Source organism: Erpetoichthys calabaricus, chromosome 7 (assembly GCF_900747795.2).
Source record: "Erpetoichthys calabaricus chromosome 7, fErpCal1.3, whole genome shotgun sequence".
NCBI classification, from domain to species: Eukaryota; Metazoa; Chordata; class Cladistia; order Polypteriformes; family Polypteridae; genus Erpetoichthys; species Erpetoichthys calabaricus.
In genome coordinates, this window is record NC_041400.2 from 101,823,780 (window position 1) to 101,839,856 (window position 16,077).

General features: G+C 39.5%; 2 protein-coding genes across 3 annotated transcripts in view; one reads left to right on the forward strand and one right to left on the reverse strand.

Moving 5' to 3' along the window:
* lmnb1 (lamin B1) overlaps positions 1-9,802 on the forward strand; it is a 51,202-nt gene extending 41,400 nt beyond the window's left edge. The window contains exons 8-11 of the mRNA XM_028805220.2: positions 1,594-1,698; positions 3,305-3,424; positions 7,228-7,347; positions 9,200-9,802. Of these exons, the coding sequence (XP_028661053.2) occupies positions 1,594-1,698; positions 3,305-3,424; positions 7,228-7,347; positions 9,200-9,241 (387 nt within the window). The 3' untranslated portion in view covers positions 9,242-9,802. The remainder of the gene's footprint in view (positions 1-1,593; positions 1,699-3,304; positions 3,425-7,227; positions 7,348-9,199) is intronic.
* Positions 1-16,077, reverse strand: part of c7h5orf63 (chromosome 7 C5orf63 homolog) — a 389,765-nt gene that overhangs the window by 219,989 nt on the left and 153,699 nt on the right. The gene's annotated exons all lie outside the window — the stretch shown is intronic.

The window sequence follows — 16,077 nt, forward strand, 5'->3', positions numbered from 1 at the left end:
GTTTTAACCCAGCTGCCAGACTAAGGACTCCCACCAGACACTCTACTGTTTTCATATTCAACTAAGCACAAGTCCCCACAGTAGCTAAGCATCAATGACACTAAACATTTCTGATTCTGCAGGAAAGAAAACCAAGCAGAACTGAAGTACATTTGCTGATCTGAGAAATGAACAAAATACAACAGGCTGTATGCTTTGTCCAGTGGGTTGCTAAGACTAGTTTAAACTTTCATATAGATATTCATAATGAAGCCTTGTGTCTGAAACTATAAGCCTCTGGAACTACCTAACCAGCTTAAAGCTGAGAAATGAAAGTCTCTGAATGTAAAAGGTTTGTTGCAGTGAAGAGAGCTCTAGATTTGGACATCCACATCCATCTTCAAATCTTGAAGGTTCTGGGGACCTCTTCTATAAACTCTGATCTTTAGTTCTTTCTATAGATTTTCAATTGAATTCAAGTCGGGTGATTGACTGTGCCATTCTAGCAGCTTTATTTTCTTTCTCTGAAACCAATTGAGAGTTTCATTGGCTGTGTGTTTGGGATCTTTGTCTTGCTGAAATGTCCACCCTCGTTTCATCTTCAGCATCCTGGTAGATGGCAACAGATTCTTATCAAGAATGTCCCGGTACATTTCTCCATTCATCCTTCCTTCAAATATATGAAGTCTGCCAGTACCATATGCTGAAAAACAGTCCCACACCATGATAACAGATTCTTATCAAGAATGTCCCGGTACATTTCTCCATTCATCCTTCCTTCAAATATATGAAGTCTGCCAGTACCATATGCTGAAAAACAGTCCCACACCATGATGTTCCCACATTCCAAACATGGTGTGTGCAATGACATTCAAAGAGTTCAGTTTTGGTCTCATCTGACCAGACTATATGCTCCCAATATTTCATTGGCTTGTCCAAATGTTGTGCAGCAAACTTCAAACAAGTTTCAACATGCTTTTTCTTCAGCAGTGGAGTCTTGCATGGTGAGCGTGTATAGAGGATATGGGGGTTGAGTACATTACTTAGCAGGTACAGTTGTTTCAAAGAAAACACTAATTGCAGGTCTTTCTGACGCTCTCTGCGAGTGGGCCTTCTGTGTCGGAAATCTTGCGAGGAGCACCTGGTTGTGGCTGGTTTATGGTGAAATGATGTTCTTTCCACTTCCGGATTATGGCCCCAAAAAAACATTGGAGGGAACATTCAGAAGTTTAGAAATATGCCTGTTACCAATGCTATCGGTATGTTTTGCAACAATAAGGTTGCGAAGGTCTTGAGAGAGCTCTTTGCTTTTAACCATCATGAGATGCTTCTTGTGTGACACTTTGGTAATGAGAAACCTTTTTATAGGCCATCAATTAGGACTAAACCAGCCAATATTAATTTGTACTGGTAGGGGGCAGGATTGCTTTCTAAATACTGCCAGATTTCGGCTGGTTTCTTGGCTTTCCATGCCTTTTTACATCTGCTTTTCTTCGTGTTCAATACTTTTTCCCTGTGTCATTCCACTTTACTACACACAAATGTTCAATACTTATTTTCTCCGCTGTATCTTTAAAACAATCAAGTGAATTTTTTTTTTTTTTTTTTTGGCAGGATCAGCCAATGGGTGGTATGGAAATGATACGAACAATTGGTGACATATCTGCAGTTTACAAGTTTACACCAAAATATGTCTTGAAAGCTGGCCAGAAAGTTACTGTAAGTATGTTTTCATTTTATGTATTTTTATAAGAGTTTAGGGCTTTTAACATACATTCACTAATGGTTTAGTCACCTCAGATTTGAAAATTTTAATACTTGAAGGAAATGAAGGTCTGTTTTTGTGCTTGAATGTCTCAATGTGTTTGGTTTTTTTTTTTTTTTTGGTCCAAGTTTACCCCCCAAACCACCTATCCCAACAGAAAATACAGTAGTTTTAACGTAGCATGGCATACTGTTCATGAATATGAGCTGCTATTCTGCACCGGGTGGTGTTCCTGCTTTGGCCTGTTACTGGCAGTGTAAGCATAGCTCTCCTGTAACGTAAGAAGCAAAATCTGGCTAAAAATGGGGTCTGAAGGCATCCTGTCTCCCATAATTTTAACATTTCTGGTAAATTTGGTTGGTTAGCCTTACCTTTTACTCTCTTGCTTTAAAGCAGTGGTCCTCAAACTCAGTCCTGGGGAGGCCATGTAGCTGCAGGGTTTGTGTCAACCCACGTTTTTGTTTTTAAATGGAGTCTAAACCTTAATTAAGCTATTTCTTAATTTCCATTTTCTGAGGTCAATGTAAAAATGGCAAAACTAACTTTGGTGCATTTTTATTATAATTCACCAATCATTTATGCACTGTATATTATATAAGCAGAATTTAGTGGGATTATTTTCCCCCTTTTAAACTTGATTTTTAAGACTTTCATCTTGATTTTCTTTCTGTTCTTCCAGGTGTTCTGGTTATTTATTTAGTACATTCTTTACCAATGAGTGCATTAGCTTCTCTGACACTAGTTTTTACCAGGGTGTCCGCTGTGCATGTCAATTGTCATTATTTAGCTAGTGCCTGTCACTGGAATTTTGGGCTCATTCTGAACTTTTTTTGAAGCAAGACAACAGAACATTAAAATCTTTCAATGGAAGTTGATGAATTGTCTCCTGGAATCCAGTTACCATCCATTTCCATGGATACATCTTAGGCATAGTCTTGATCTTTGTCATATTTGTCAACATTTATTAAAATACATCAAGTGCTTCACTGACAAGCATGCCAGGTTATATAACCAGCAGCCAGACTAGGTGTATAAGGCTGTGAAAAGTTGTTAATTACGCCTCATAAAAACGGCCACTCTGTTTCACATACACTGCACAAATGAAAAGGCTACCACTCGAGTTGGATAGCTGTGATCTGGTGTTTCTCATCTTCTTCTGTTTTTCCATGACTATTGAGCCCTTCGTAAATTAGTTAATTTATATGGAGTATGTCTGAGTAACAGTTTTTTCTCTTTGTCAGTATAGTGTCACTTTTGAGCTTTGTGTGTTGAAAGTGGCCAAGCAGCTTTTCAATTCTGCAGCAGAATTCTCATTTGCATTATTTGTTGCTGATGAGTTGAATCTGTTTACCAAAACTGTTTATATGCTATAGCCTGTGGTATGATGGTTCATATAGTCTTCAAAATTTTACTTCCCAGACCTGCTGTTGAATGAGTACCTTTTTTTTTTTTTTTCATCATGAAATTTCATTGGAGACACATGTATTGAAATAAATGAGTGTGTTTATTTTTTTAAATCTGAACCCTGATTTCAGTCTAACAGAGCTGTGTACTTTTCAGATCTGGGCCTCAAATGCTGGCGTTACTGCAAATCCACCTACTGATCTTCTATGGAAAAATCAAACCTCCTGGGGTACTGGAGAAAATGTGAAAGTAACACTAAAAAATTCTCAGGGAGAGGTAAGATATCTTTCTAAATTCTGGTAGCTGAACTCACCAGTTATGCCTAAAGAACAATATATAACTTGTTTTCTTGACTGGCCGTTCATAGCCCCACTATTCAGTGGAAAAAGTGCTTGATAGTTAAAACTTGGAAGTTGAGAGGAAACACTAATTTCATCTAGATGTGAGCCTGGATTGATATCCTGGTTATCTGTCTCTTTCCCAGGCTAAGAGGTGAGAGATACGAAGGTAATAGTGGCCTTCTATCTATCTTAGGGTCCTTAGGATTCCCCCTGCAGTTCCAGATATCTGGTCCTAGCACAGGGGTGGGCAATTGTTTTGGCTCGGGGGCCACTTTGTGGAAGCGGATGTTAGCGGAGGGCCGCACCTTTTAAAATGATTGCATTCATTAGTTAACTTTGCATTTCAGAAAAGGTATAAATTGTACTATAAAAATCAATAAATATAAATTAAATAAAATAGTAGCAGTTTTATATTCAATTTATTTATTGTGCTAATTTCATATCTATAGCTGCAAGCACATTTAATTTTAGAATCAGTAATGAGACAAATGTACCCTATCACACTTTTCTACAATTTTTTTGAAATCAGGAGTGAGATTGCTTGTTAAGATTCTCATCACCGCCTGCAAGTTAATGTCTGTCAAAGAGCATCTATATTTACTCTTGTTAATCTTCAAGCAAGAAAAACTTTGCTCACAAATATATGTAGACCCAAATATAGAGAACATTTTCCCAGCAAATTTCTTCATACATGGAAATTTTTCAGCAGACAAAGATTTGTAAAAGTCAACTAATGTCACAGCATTAAACATTTCTTTCACAGTGTGATCTGACTGCATGTCAATAAGTTCAAGCTGCAGCTCCTCAGGTGCTGTGTCAATATCAGCAGTGAAGGGATAAGAGAGCAAATTGAATTTAGGCTCAATTTTCTTAAAGTCCTGAAATCTTCTTGTGACCTCATCCTCCAAACTCTGCAGATGATCCCTAATCTTAGCAGAAACACTTTCAGGCACTTTCTGTTTTCCTAATAAAGGGAAATGACAAAAATTGCCTTCACCTGCTTGCCTTGCAAATAGACTTAGTTTTGCTTTGAATGATTTTACATGCTTCCACATTTCATGTGCAAACAACCCCTTTCCCTGCAATGTCACATTCAATTCATTCAATTTCTCAAATACATCAGCTGCAAACATCATCTCGTATCTCCACTCCTCACATCCTATTTTTGTAACAAAATCATGAGATATCTTCTTCGTGTCCAGAAATAAGAGGATTTCATTCTGCAATGCCCAGACTCTTTTTATCACTTTGCCCAGGCTCAACCACCTCACCCTGTTGTGGTAAATTACGTCTTCATACTCTGCCTCCACATCCTCAAGAAAAGATTTGAACTGTCGATGGTGGAGTGCCCTTGCTCTGATTGCGTTCACCACACTAACAATAGGATCTACCACATGCTTTAAGTCCAGTGCAGCTTTACAAAGGCTCTCCTGATGCAAAATACAATGAAAAGACAAGATATCACTGTCTGTGTCTTGTGCTTGTAACTTGTTTTTTAAAAGCTTAACCATACCTACATTTTTTCCAATGAAAGCGCTGGCCCCATCTGTTGTAATGCTTGCCATTTTGTTCCAGGACAAGCCACTTTTCTCCACGCAATTCACAGCACACTCAAGCAAGTCCTGACCAGTGGTTCTATCTTTCATTGATTCTAGGCCAAGTAATTCCTCTGTGATGATGAAATTTTCACTAATTCCACGGATAAAGATGAGTAATTGTGCAGTGTCTTCATTATCTGTGCTCTCATCCAGTGCCAAAGAAAACCAAACAAAATCTTTGCTCGCAGTCTTCAGCTGTTCTGTGAGTTCGTCACTAATTGAGTCAATGCGCCGCACTATAGTCCTTCTTGACAATGAAATGCTTTCAAATTTGCTTCTCACATCAGGACACAATACGCTTGCACACACTACCATACACTGCTTAATAAACTCGCCATCCGAAAAAGGCTTGTTGCGTTTAGCAAGGTTGTAGGCTACCATTAAACTTGCTTCTGTAGCGCTATTTTGAAGTGTTGATTGCTTTGTAAATAATTCTTGTTGCTTCTTCAGCCTTTTCACACACTCCGCAGCTTTTATTTTGCGTTCTTCCTTGGAAAGTTTGCAGCCAAATTCGCTATGTTTTGTTTCGTGGTGTCGTTTCAGATTGTACTCCTTAAATACGGCTATCGTTTCATGACACAATAAACACACTGCTTTATTCCCTGTATTACCAAAGAAATAGTTGTTTGTCCATTCTTCATTAAACACACGACATTCATCACCGATTTTACGTTTTTTCGGAGGGTTCATGGTTTCACTAAAGTTGGAAATTTATATATTTACTGTTGCAAAGACAAAATTGAAATTAAACAGATCAACCGGGAAAGCACTGCGCATCGTTCCTACACTGCACATGCGTATTGACGTGGCCGTCCTAGTGGAAAATACGAGACAAATCTTCGGTCACGCACGGGAAGGAAATCTCGGTTCAAGGCGGATTTTTCTGACTGTCTTGGCGGGCCACAAAAAACTCTTAGCGGGCCGCAATTTGCCCACCCCTGTCCTAGCACCTGGTGTTGAGACTTTTAACAGATTTGGTTACCTGTTGCAGGTCAATGTCTCACAGACCTGTATTTAACATCCCTAACCCTGCTTAGTGAAACCCCAAAGTTGACTTGAATCCCCCAAACTTCTGAGATCAAAAGAAGGTACAGAATCTAGACCAAATTAATATTAAACTAATACCAAATTAGACTTTGGATTATTTGTTAAAGCACAGAAATAACATAAAGGATGTAAAAACAAAATATATTAAATATTCTTACACAGGTTCAACAGCAATGATGCAGATTCAAACCTTCATCTCTATATTTAAAGATGATCTGTTTTACAAATTTCATTGTTGTGAATATTTTTGCACAGGTGTCCAGGTCCTCCAATGTAACTTTGTCCCACCCCAGACATCCCATTCTGATGTGTGTAATACTCCTTTTGAAATTAAGTTTATTTTCATATTCATAACACATAATTTAAAATGTATTTTCCTTTGTATAGGTGATGTTTTGTTATTTCTAATTGCATGTATCCTAAACTATACCCTTGCTGCTCTCTAAACAATCACTGCTGGTTGTTTTATAATTTTTTTTTTTTTTTATAATCCTAGTAATATTTCAAAGCATTGTATCCGAACAAAAAATTTAGTTTAGTTCCGGTCTTAATAGAGGAACTTATTAAAAACAGAAACCCCTGTAGATCAGAGGTTGAGATTTTGGCTGAATTGGATCAAAATTGTGATATTGTCATTCTCGTGTTTAGTTCATTACTTAATCTTTAATCTCTCCAAATTGTCGGCCATATTTTTACAAACCAGTTTCAATCTTTCATTATCAGAGTTTCTCCAGTCTAATTCTGGCCTAATTTGACGTGTGGGCCGAGCTTTTGCTAATGGGCCAGGTTTATAAATGTTTCATGACACTTAGTCCTCATCATCCCTTTAAAAATGATTTCAGTTAACTCAAAAAGGTCTGTCAGCAGTTTCAATTTTAATTAAAGTAGTCAAACTGTGTAGAATCTTCCCAACTTGCTGATTTGAGGTGGTCTTCACGGGCCCTATGTAACCTGCTCAAAGAGGAGAAAAAAGCAAGCTCCTCAAAATCCATGAAATGGGTAGTTTTCTGACTATTGTGTATATGTATGTCAGTTAAGGTCCTTCACGCTTCCTTTACCTGGCTAATGTGGTTTGTCAAATTAATTATTGTAGGAGATGGCCCAAAGGACCACTATTTTTAAAACATCTCTACCAGAAGAAGAGGAGGAGGAGGAAGATGATGATGACCATGAACAAGTTCATATAAGAGAGGCTCATGTCTTCCACCAGAAGGTATTATTTTTATTTGCTTATAACTTTTTTAGCTATAATAATTAGGTATTTGTATCATTTTTATGTACTAATCTAAAACTAGCTGTACATAAATTTCATACAATGCTGACTGTCATACCATTTGCACTTGGTTGTGGTTGGATGTATATGTGGTAACATGTTGTCTTTCCATGGTTTAACCCAAAGACTACCGTGCCCTGGTGGGTGCTGTAGTAGTTTAGGATTTAGTGGGAATAAAAAAAGGCAGTGTCAGATTTTCATTTCTGTGCCCTGGTATTTCTAACGTTGTTCAGAAAGTAGCTTGAGTAGAGTTGGCGAAGGTGGATGAGTTTAAATACTTGGGATCAACAGTACAGAGTAATGTGGAGTGTGGAAGAGAGGTGAAAAGGAGAGTGCAGGCAGGGTGGAAAGGATAGAGAAGAGTGTCAGGAGTGATTTGTGACAGACTGGTATCAGCAAGAGTGAAAGGGAAGGTCTACTGGATGGTAGTGAGACCAGCTATGTTATATGGGTTGGAGACGGTGGCACTGACCAAAAAACAGGAGGTAGCAGAATTAAAGATGCTAAAATTTGCACTGGGTGTGACGAGGATGGATAGGATTAGAAATGAGTACATTAGAGGGTCCGCTCAAGTTGGACGGTTGGGAGACAGAGAGGCGAGATTGCGTTGGTTTGGACATGTGCAGTGGAGAGATGCGGAGTATATTGGGAGAAGGATGCTAAGGATAGAGCTGCCAGGGAACAGGAAAAGAGGAAGGCCTAAGTGAAGGTTTATGGATGTTGTGAGAGAGGACATGCAGGTGATGGGTATAACAGAGCAAGATGCAGAGGACAGATAGATATGAAAGAAGATGATCTGCTGTGGCAGCCCCTAACGGGAGCAGCTGAAAGAAGTAGTAGTAGTTTAGAAAGTAGCTTGAGTATCCATTTGTGTGCTGATGTATAGAAGCCTAATTTTTGTAAAGGGCTACTGCATTCTACTTGCATTCAGTCTGCATATGCCCCACCTTGCTCCATCATCCATGCTGTGTGTGTGTGTGAGTGATAAAGAATGATAAAAAAACACACTCTCTCTCCGCCCCCCCCCAATACTTTATTATATTCGTGGGAAAAATTGAGGATCACAATTCTGAACTGGCTGCTACATCACAGCCTAAAGTTTCAAAATGGAGGCATTCAGAAATACCAGTTTATACATTTCAGCGAAAAAATTGCATGCTGTGCATTTCAAGCAAAGAAAAAAAATTCTGTGCTTCCTCTGTTTTATTTGCTGGCAGTTTAACCGGTTAGGTGGTCAGTTAGTACTGCTTGCTTCTGAATGTATACGTGGAAAATGAGTTCTGTCTTTGAGCAACAAAACAGGATAACATGCAAATTGTAGAAAGCATGTTCTAATCTCTAGTAAAGAAAGGGTGGGTGGATTGGACAACTGGTTTTGTTTCAAGGGGACAAGCACATTATTAGCTTGACTGCATCAGAGATTTATTATGCAGGAAATATTTTCCCTGTAAATTGATAAGTGGGCTTGCCTTTAACAACACTGGAACAAGCACTCATTCTCAGAATGTTCAAAATTTGCTGTGTGTGTGGCCGCTCTTTGTCTTTGTCTACGTTGATGAACTTTACTGTCAGTCACTCTGTCACAACAGTCACGTAAGCATTGATGTGCTGATGAATAAATGTGCTCCTTGTTTTTATCTTGGATTGAATTACAAATTTTTTTAATCAAAGTTAATTCATTGTAATATTTTTAAAGGCTATAAGTTCTTAAAGCAGAATGCATGCAGATTAAATTTGGCTTGTGGCTTACAATGTAGAAATTCTAGCTAATGTTTTATGTGTGCATTTTTAGGGTGAACCAAAAGAATCTAGAAGAGGTTGTTCGATTATGTGAAGACATTAAGAATGACCGTCTTTCCCCTGTTGAACCAATGTGCTGCCAACTTTATAATTTCCTCATTTTTTTTGTATCATTTAATATTTTATTTTTAATTTGTAAAATATAAATTCTTTCTTTTGCAGTTGAACATGTATTTCGTAAACACTTTTTTTTCTGCACATTCTTTCGATGAACTTTGAATTCTGAGAACACTTAATACATTTTAGTGGGTTATACTAATTATGTACTTTTTTTTTTTTTTTTTAAAGTGTGATTTGAAACTTTTTTTTTAATTTCTCTGGCAGCTTGCAGTTTAAAACATGTATTCAGGTTTACTCCCTACTTAGGTGCTGGAAAACACTTTTACTATTTTCTTATCATAAAAAAAAAAAATCAGCATTTTTTTTAAAGAAATAGTTTTTAAAAATGTCAATGAACATGTTGAGAATTTGAAGGATATTCAGTTAGGTTTTACTGTGTACTGTTAGTTTGGGGGTGGGGATGTAGCTAGGTATTGGTTATAAGGGATTAGTCTTTTACAAATAATATGAAAAAATAAACATTATTTAAAGCTTCCTTTTGTATTGTCTCTTATTACTGTTCTGCATGTAAACTTGCAGTAGGCGCACTGTAACAGTGGGATGGGGAGAAGACTTAACAGCAGCCGAGTATTAAAACCTCAGTCTTTCAATTCAGAACTGTTTTGATAATGACAGCACTTGTCACTTGGACTGGACACCCGTGTAATTCATGCAACAGTGCAAATATTTGACTCGCGAAGTCCGAATAAGCTTACATTTAGGGGCTTCTGCTTCATGTTTGAACTGGTGCAAAGTAACCTCAACCAATGGGGCAAATATCTTGCCACTAACAAAATCCTAGTAAACCGTTTCCATTTTTCTAAGTCACCCAGGTGACTCTCATATCGAGATCCACGTAGCCACATGTTAAAGCACATACAGTTTTAACTGGATACCAGAATTTTGAAAGGTGTGAAGGAGAGCCTGGAAGTGACATGCTTGTGGCATTACTCTTGAACACGGGCAGATGCTATGTCCTGTCCTGATGGTCTCCAATGAAGGAGGCAATTATCATGGTATGCAGGTTCTGATTCACTCATTTGCTGCAATTAGCTTGAAGGAGGGTAACAACCCCCCCAAGTTGACTCTGTAAACTCCAGACAGAGATTTATGATAGTCCTCCTTCTGCACCCCACATGGAAACCAGATCTTCAAAGCTTTGACTTTTATAAGAATGAACGTCTCCACTCAGCAGCCATACTAGGTGGAGTCTTGTATTGTTGACCTGAGCCACAGCCAGAAATGAGAGCGTAGATTTTCCTGCAGCTAGCCATCCAGTCTCCTCTAGGATTTTGAATAGGGTTTTAGCTCTGCTAAGATGGAATTGGAGCACACATACATCTTGGGGATTACCAACTGATGATGCATCTTGTTCCGTTATTGGCACACATCGATGTAATGCCCTGATGTTCCTTAGAAGCAGTCAGACCTTTGCTTAGAGCAATTCCCTTTGTGCCCTGCGTAAAGCACTGAAGATATGAGCTTATCGAATGTTATGAATTTTAAGGTGGAATTTTGTTAAAGGCTTAAAAGTTACTACCTCCACACCACTGATACTTGTTTGTACAGCTCTTACTGTATTGAAAGTTGATCTCAAACTGCTACAGACATACCGTCCAACTACTCCACTCCTGTTCCAACCTCCGTCATCTTTGTACATTTCAAACTTGGATCTCACCAGTGAACAGTGGCACTTCTGTACAGCTGCCCTGCCAGCCATGCACTTCATCTCAATAGTGAGTGTGTGAAACATTTTTTATTTTACCCTATCCATCCTCTGTCGCTGACACAATGGTACCAAGTCCATGGTTATTTGTGTCCATATGGATTGGAAGCTTCATCAGAATTAGGCTGTGACAGGAGTGGTGCAGATGTTAGACTTCTTCATAGAGTGCAAGGTGTCATTCCACACTGGTAACCATATTCAGGGACACGACTTCCTCAGCAACTGGAATACATGTAGAGGAGGTGAAATTTCAGCAAGCAGTGGAATGAACTTGGGCTGGAGACTTCTCTCCCGTAGTTTTCAGATAGTCCACAATTGCCTTGATCTTTTTGTGTACACACACATGCCATCATCTGCTGCTAGCACACGGCTGAGGTAGGTGATTTTGATTTTGTAGAAATCTACTTAAAGGGTTAGACATATGCTGAAGGGTCTGTCTATATGGTAGCATACCACCAAAGTAGGGGCAGACAAAATTTTGGTTATTCAAAAAATATTTTCCACGTAAGATCTGGCAGTGTTTCCCCATTAATGTGAACCCCACTACCAGGCCCCTGATACTTCTGCGGGGACAGGTAGATGGGGTTTCCCACCAAGACTAATGTGACCATACCTAGAAGCAACGGCACCTCAGGCTGCTGTCCTCCAGGATGTAAGCCTTGGACCCCTACTGTACCTCACAGAGACAGAAGCTGAAGGTAACTTTGCCCATAACACTGTGCCATCTCCCATCTGTAAGGAACAATTTTACTGTCTAACCTCCCCTTACCTGCTCATGGTGGAACTTTATGCTTTTCCCACAAGCTCTGAGCAAAGGTTAAGGTGCTGCCTTGGTCAACGATTACCTCACTTTGCACACCATGAGGGGCAGTGCAGTTTTGACAGTAGTTGCATTGACTTGAGGGCTAGTGTTATGCTTTCTATTAGGTTCAGAGACCGGTGCCTTCTGAAGACTGTGATCTGTGTAACTCCTGTATTTCCCCAATAACTGTCCCTTCCTTTTTGACCTTTTAAGCCCAATCTGGTTAACATTTCCACTAGTGTAGCATTGCCCTGCACAATTTTGGTCTCTTGATACTGTATATTGGACTGCCACCTCAGGTACAGAACGAAGAACTTGTAAACCAATTCTCTCAGACTTTGTTATAGTATCTAAAGCTGCTCCTTAGTAAGGGCCTGGTAATAAGATGGAATGGATTGCAACCCGGAGTGACCTCCAGTGCAAGTGATACACGTCCCCTCAAATTGGCAAAAGCAAGCTGAATCACTGAATGCCACATATAAAAGCCCCGTCAGCTCGGAATCGCTCATTGCATGCAACTTCACAAACGGGTCAGCTAATCAATAAACTCAACAATGTTTGGTCATGGAATATCTCGTGAAACTGACTCTGAATTTCTTCTCCAGACACAAAAATACATTTTGCTTAAGGACTCCTCAGAACACTGATGCACTACTTGTTCACTTTAAGCGGTGCAGCATCTCATTTTGACTAATGAAGGTGTCAGCTGTAGCAGGGATAAGGGTTTCCAGCTGATCCAGCCGCAGCAAGGCATCTATATCTTCTCTTTGCTCTGGACTGTTCAGTGAAGAGATGCAGAAATAGTGTACTAAACTTTTACTAAACCCTCACTCAAATAAAACAGCCTGGTCTATCCATTTTTACACAATGAAGTTGTGTGATTTATTTATTTTATGATAAACCAATTGCTGCTACCAATCAGAAAAGACATATTAAACAAATTGAAAGAAAAAGAACAAACTGGCATAGCATTGAGATCTTTAGAGACTTGCATATTGATGTTCTATGGGTGTTGTTTTTGAACCACTTCACCCCAGGTATACAAACCCCATACTTACTTTAGATGGTCAGACTCTTTACTAAAAGAAGCATTGCTCACTTTCCTCGACTTCATCTTTAACTCTCCGAGAAGTATTAACTAACGGGTAGGCAAAGGTTCACCATATTGATAGACTTCTTCAAACCCACCTGTCCCTTTCATTGGTCAAGAGTCCTGTCTTCAATAGCACAAGTCTGTGTGAAGGTGTTTCCTGTTTGTGGACTACTTACATTTTTTGGAGTTATTTATGTAATGGTATTTTGGCAAAAAAATCTAGGCATGTACTCTGGAGGACATGAATTGTGGAATATGTGGTACGAGTAACGTGAGATTTTTTCATGGACGTTTTTGATATTCTTTGCTGTTTCCAGGATTGGTCACCATTGGCAACCGTATTATCAGAGACTTTGTCCATTCTTCACAAAAATGTGAAATTAAAAAAATTTTCTAAGCCATCACTCTAAGCTTACATGAGGTAAGTAACATATAAAAGAAAATATTTTTGGTTGGAGTGTTCCTTTTAAGTTTTATGGACAGACTCAATGTGCACAAGCATTGACAACCAATGTGCACTCCGCCGCAATGAGGAATAAGGAATGCAGGATTGGCGAACCTTGCAAACAGAAGAGACTCGTTTGTCGGATTGTGGTAAAGTGAGGTCCGCAGCACCTTTTAAATAATCACCGCAGTGTGTCTACGTGTCTGTGGACGTGGTTGCGTGACAGGAGCAATTCCCTGCGCGCGACACAGGAGCAGACATAGGTGCAGGATCACCCACGACCCTAATTGATGCTGGGAGCTTGCTGATTGCCGCAGCTGTGTCACATCCCCATTTTAAACGGGAAGTGTGAGTGTGAGAACTTGCTCATCTCGGTTATGGTACTGATGGTGTCAGGTTCAAGTGGCTCCCATAATAGGACAGGGAGCAAGAAGCCACCCCACATTGTCAGTGTTTCAAGTACTACAACAGAATGGAAAAAGAAAAAGGGCACAAATTGTGGCTGGACTTGCCTTTCCTGGAAACTCTTTGCATGAGCAGAAGCTCCATCATGCAGCACATTATTAGCTATCAGAGAAAGGGGCAGCTTGCACCTTGAGACTATGCTGGATTTTTAGATTTGGCTTTTTTGAGGTGTACAGGTGGCGGTGTGGCAGTGAGCTCCGTTGTCTCACAACTCCCAAATCTGGGGTAAGTAACTGCTTGTATCTGTACTTTGTCCCACATCCCAAAAGATACTCCAGTTAACTGACTTGGTAAGTGTGTGAGTGTCTTACCAGGGACCCGCAACCCGTTGCCTAATTGTGCTGTATAGATGTTGCAAATGTAACTATATGTGTCTTGCACCCCAAAAACATGGCAGAGTCTCAATACTTTAGCATAACCAGCTTTATTCAACTTGAAACAGGAACAGCAGGGTTATTTATTGCAGCAGGAGTTACCAGTCTCCTATACACAGACACAGCAAACGGGCACAGTCGCGACCAGGTTAGTGGCCAAGTTATGCTCTTCACTACATTTATAATGGTACTTGCATCAGTGAACCTGCGGTTGCCTCAGTGACGGAAAAGCAGCCCTCCACAGATGGGGCAAACGTGTTTTGTCGTGTCATCCCATTGGGGAGAGGGTCCCAAAAGAGTTCAGAAACCTTACATACATATATGTGTGTGTGTGTGTATATATATATTATATTTACACATATAATATATACAGTTGTGGTTGAAAGTTTGTGAACCCTTCAGAATTTTCTATATTTCTGCATAAATATGACCTAAAACATCATCGGATTTTCACTCAAGTCCTAAAACTAGATAAAGAGAAACCAGTTAAACAAATGAGACAAAAGTATTATACCTGGCCATTTATTTATTGAAGAAAATGATCGAATATTACATATTTGTGGGTGGCAAAAGTATGTGAACCTCTAGGATTAGCAGTTGGTTTGAAGGTGAAATTCGAGTCAGGTGTTTTCAATCAATGGGATGACAATCAGGTGTGAGTGGGCACCCTGTGTTATTTAAAGAACAGGGATCTGTCAAAGTCTGCTCTTCACAACACATGTTTGTGGAACTGTATCATGGCATGAACAAAGGAGATTTCTGAGAACCTCAGAAAAAAGAGTTGTTGATACTCATCAGGCTGGAAAGGGTTACAAACCCATCTCTAAAGAGTTTGGACTCCACCAATCCACAGTCAGAAAGATTGTGTACAAATGGAGGAAATTCAAGACCATTGTTACCCTCCCCAGGAGTGGTCGAACAACAAAGATCACTCCAAGAGCAAGGCGTGTACTAGTCGGCGAGGTCACAAAGGACCCCAGGGTAACTTCTAAGCAACTGAAGGCCTCTCTCACACTGGCTAATGTTCATGTTCATGAGTCCACCATCAGGAAAACACTGAACAACAATGGTGTGCATGGCAGGGTTGGAAAGAGAAAGCCACTGCTCTGCAAAAAAAAAAACATTGCTGCTCGTCTGCAGTTTGCCATAGATCACGTGGACAAACCAGAAGGCTATTGGAAGAATGTTTTGTGGACGGATGAGACCAAAATAGAACTTTTTGGTTTAAATGAAAAGCGTTATGTTTGGAGAAAGGAAAACACTGCATTCCAGCATAAGAACCTTATCCCATCTGTGAAATGTGGTGGTAGTATCATGGTTTTGGTCTTGTTTGTTGCATCTGGGCCAGGATGGCTTGTCTTCATTGATGGAACAATGAATTCTGAATTATATCATCAGAATTCTAAAGGAAAATGTCAGGACATCTGTCCATGAACTGAATCTCAAGAGAAGGTGGGTCATGCAGCAAGACAACGACCGTAAGCACACAAGTCGTTCTACCAAAGAATGGTTAAAGAAGAATGAAGTTAATGTTTTGGAATGGTCAGGTCAAAGTCCTGACCTTAATCCAATGGAAATGTTGTGGAAGGACCTGAAGCGAGCAGTTAATGTGAGGAAACCCACCAACATCCCAGAGTTGAAGCTGTTCTGTATGGAGGAATGGGCTAAAATTGCTCCAAGCCGGTGTGCAGGACTGATCAACAGTTACCCGAAATGCTGAGTTGCAGTTATTGCTGCAAAGGGGGGTCACACCAGATACTGAAAGCAAAGGTTCACATACTTTTGTCACTCACAAATATGTAATATTCTATTATTTTCCTCAATAAATAAATGATAAAGTATAATATTTTGTCTCTACTTTTAGGA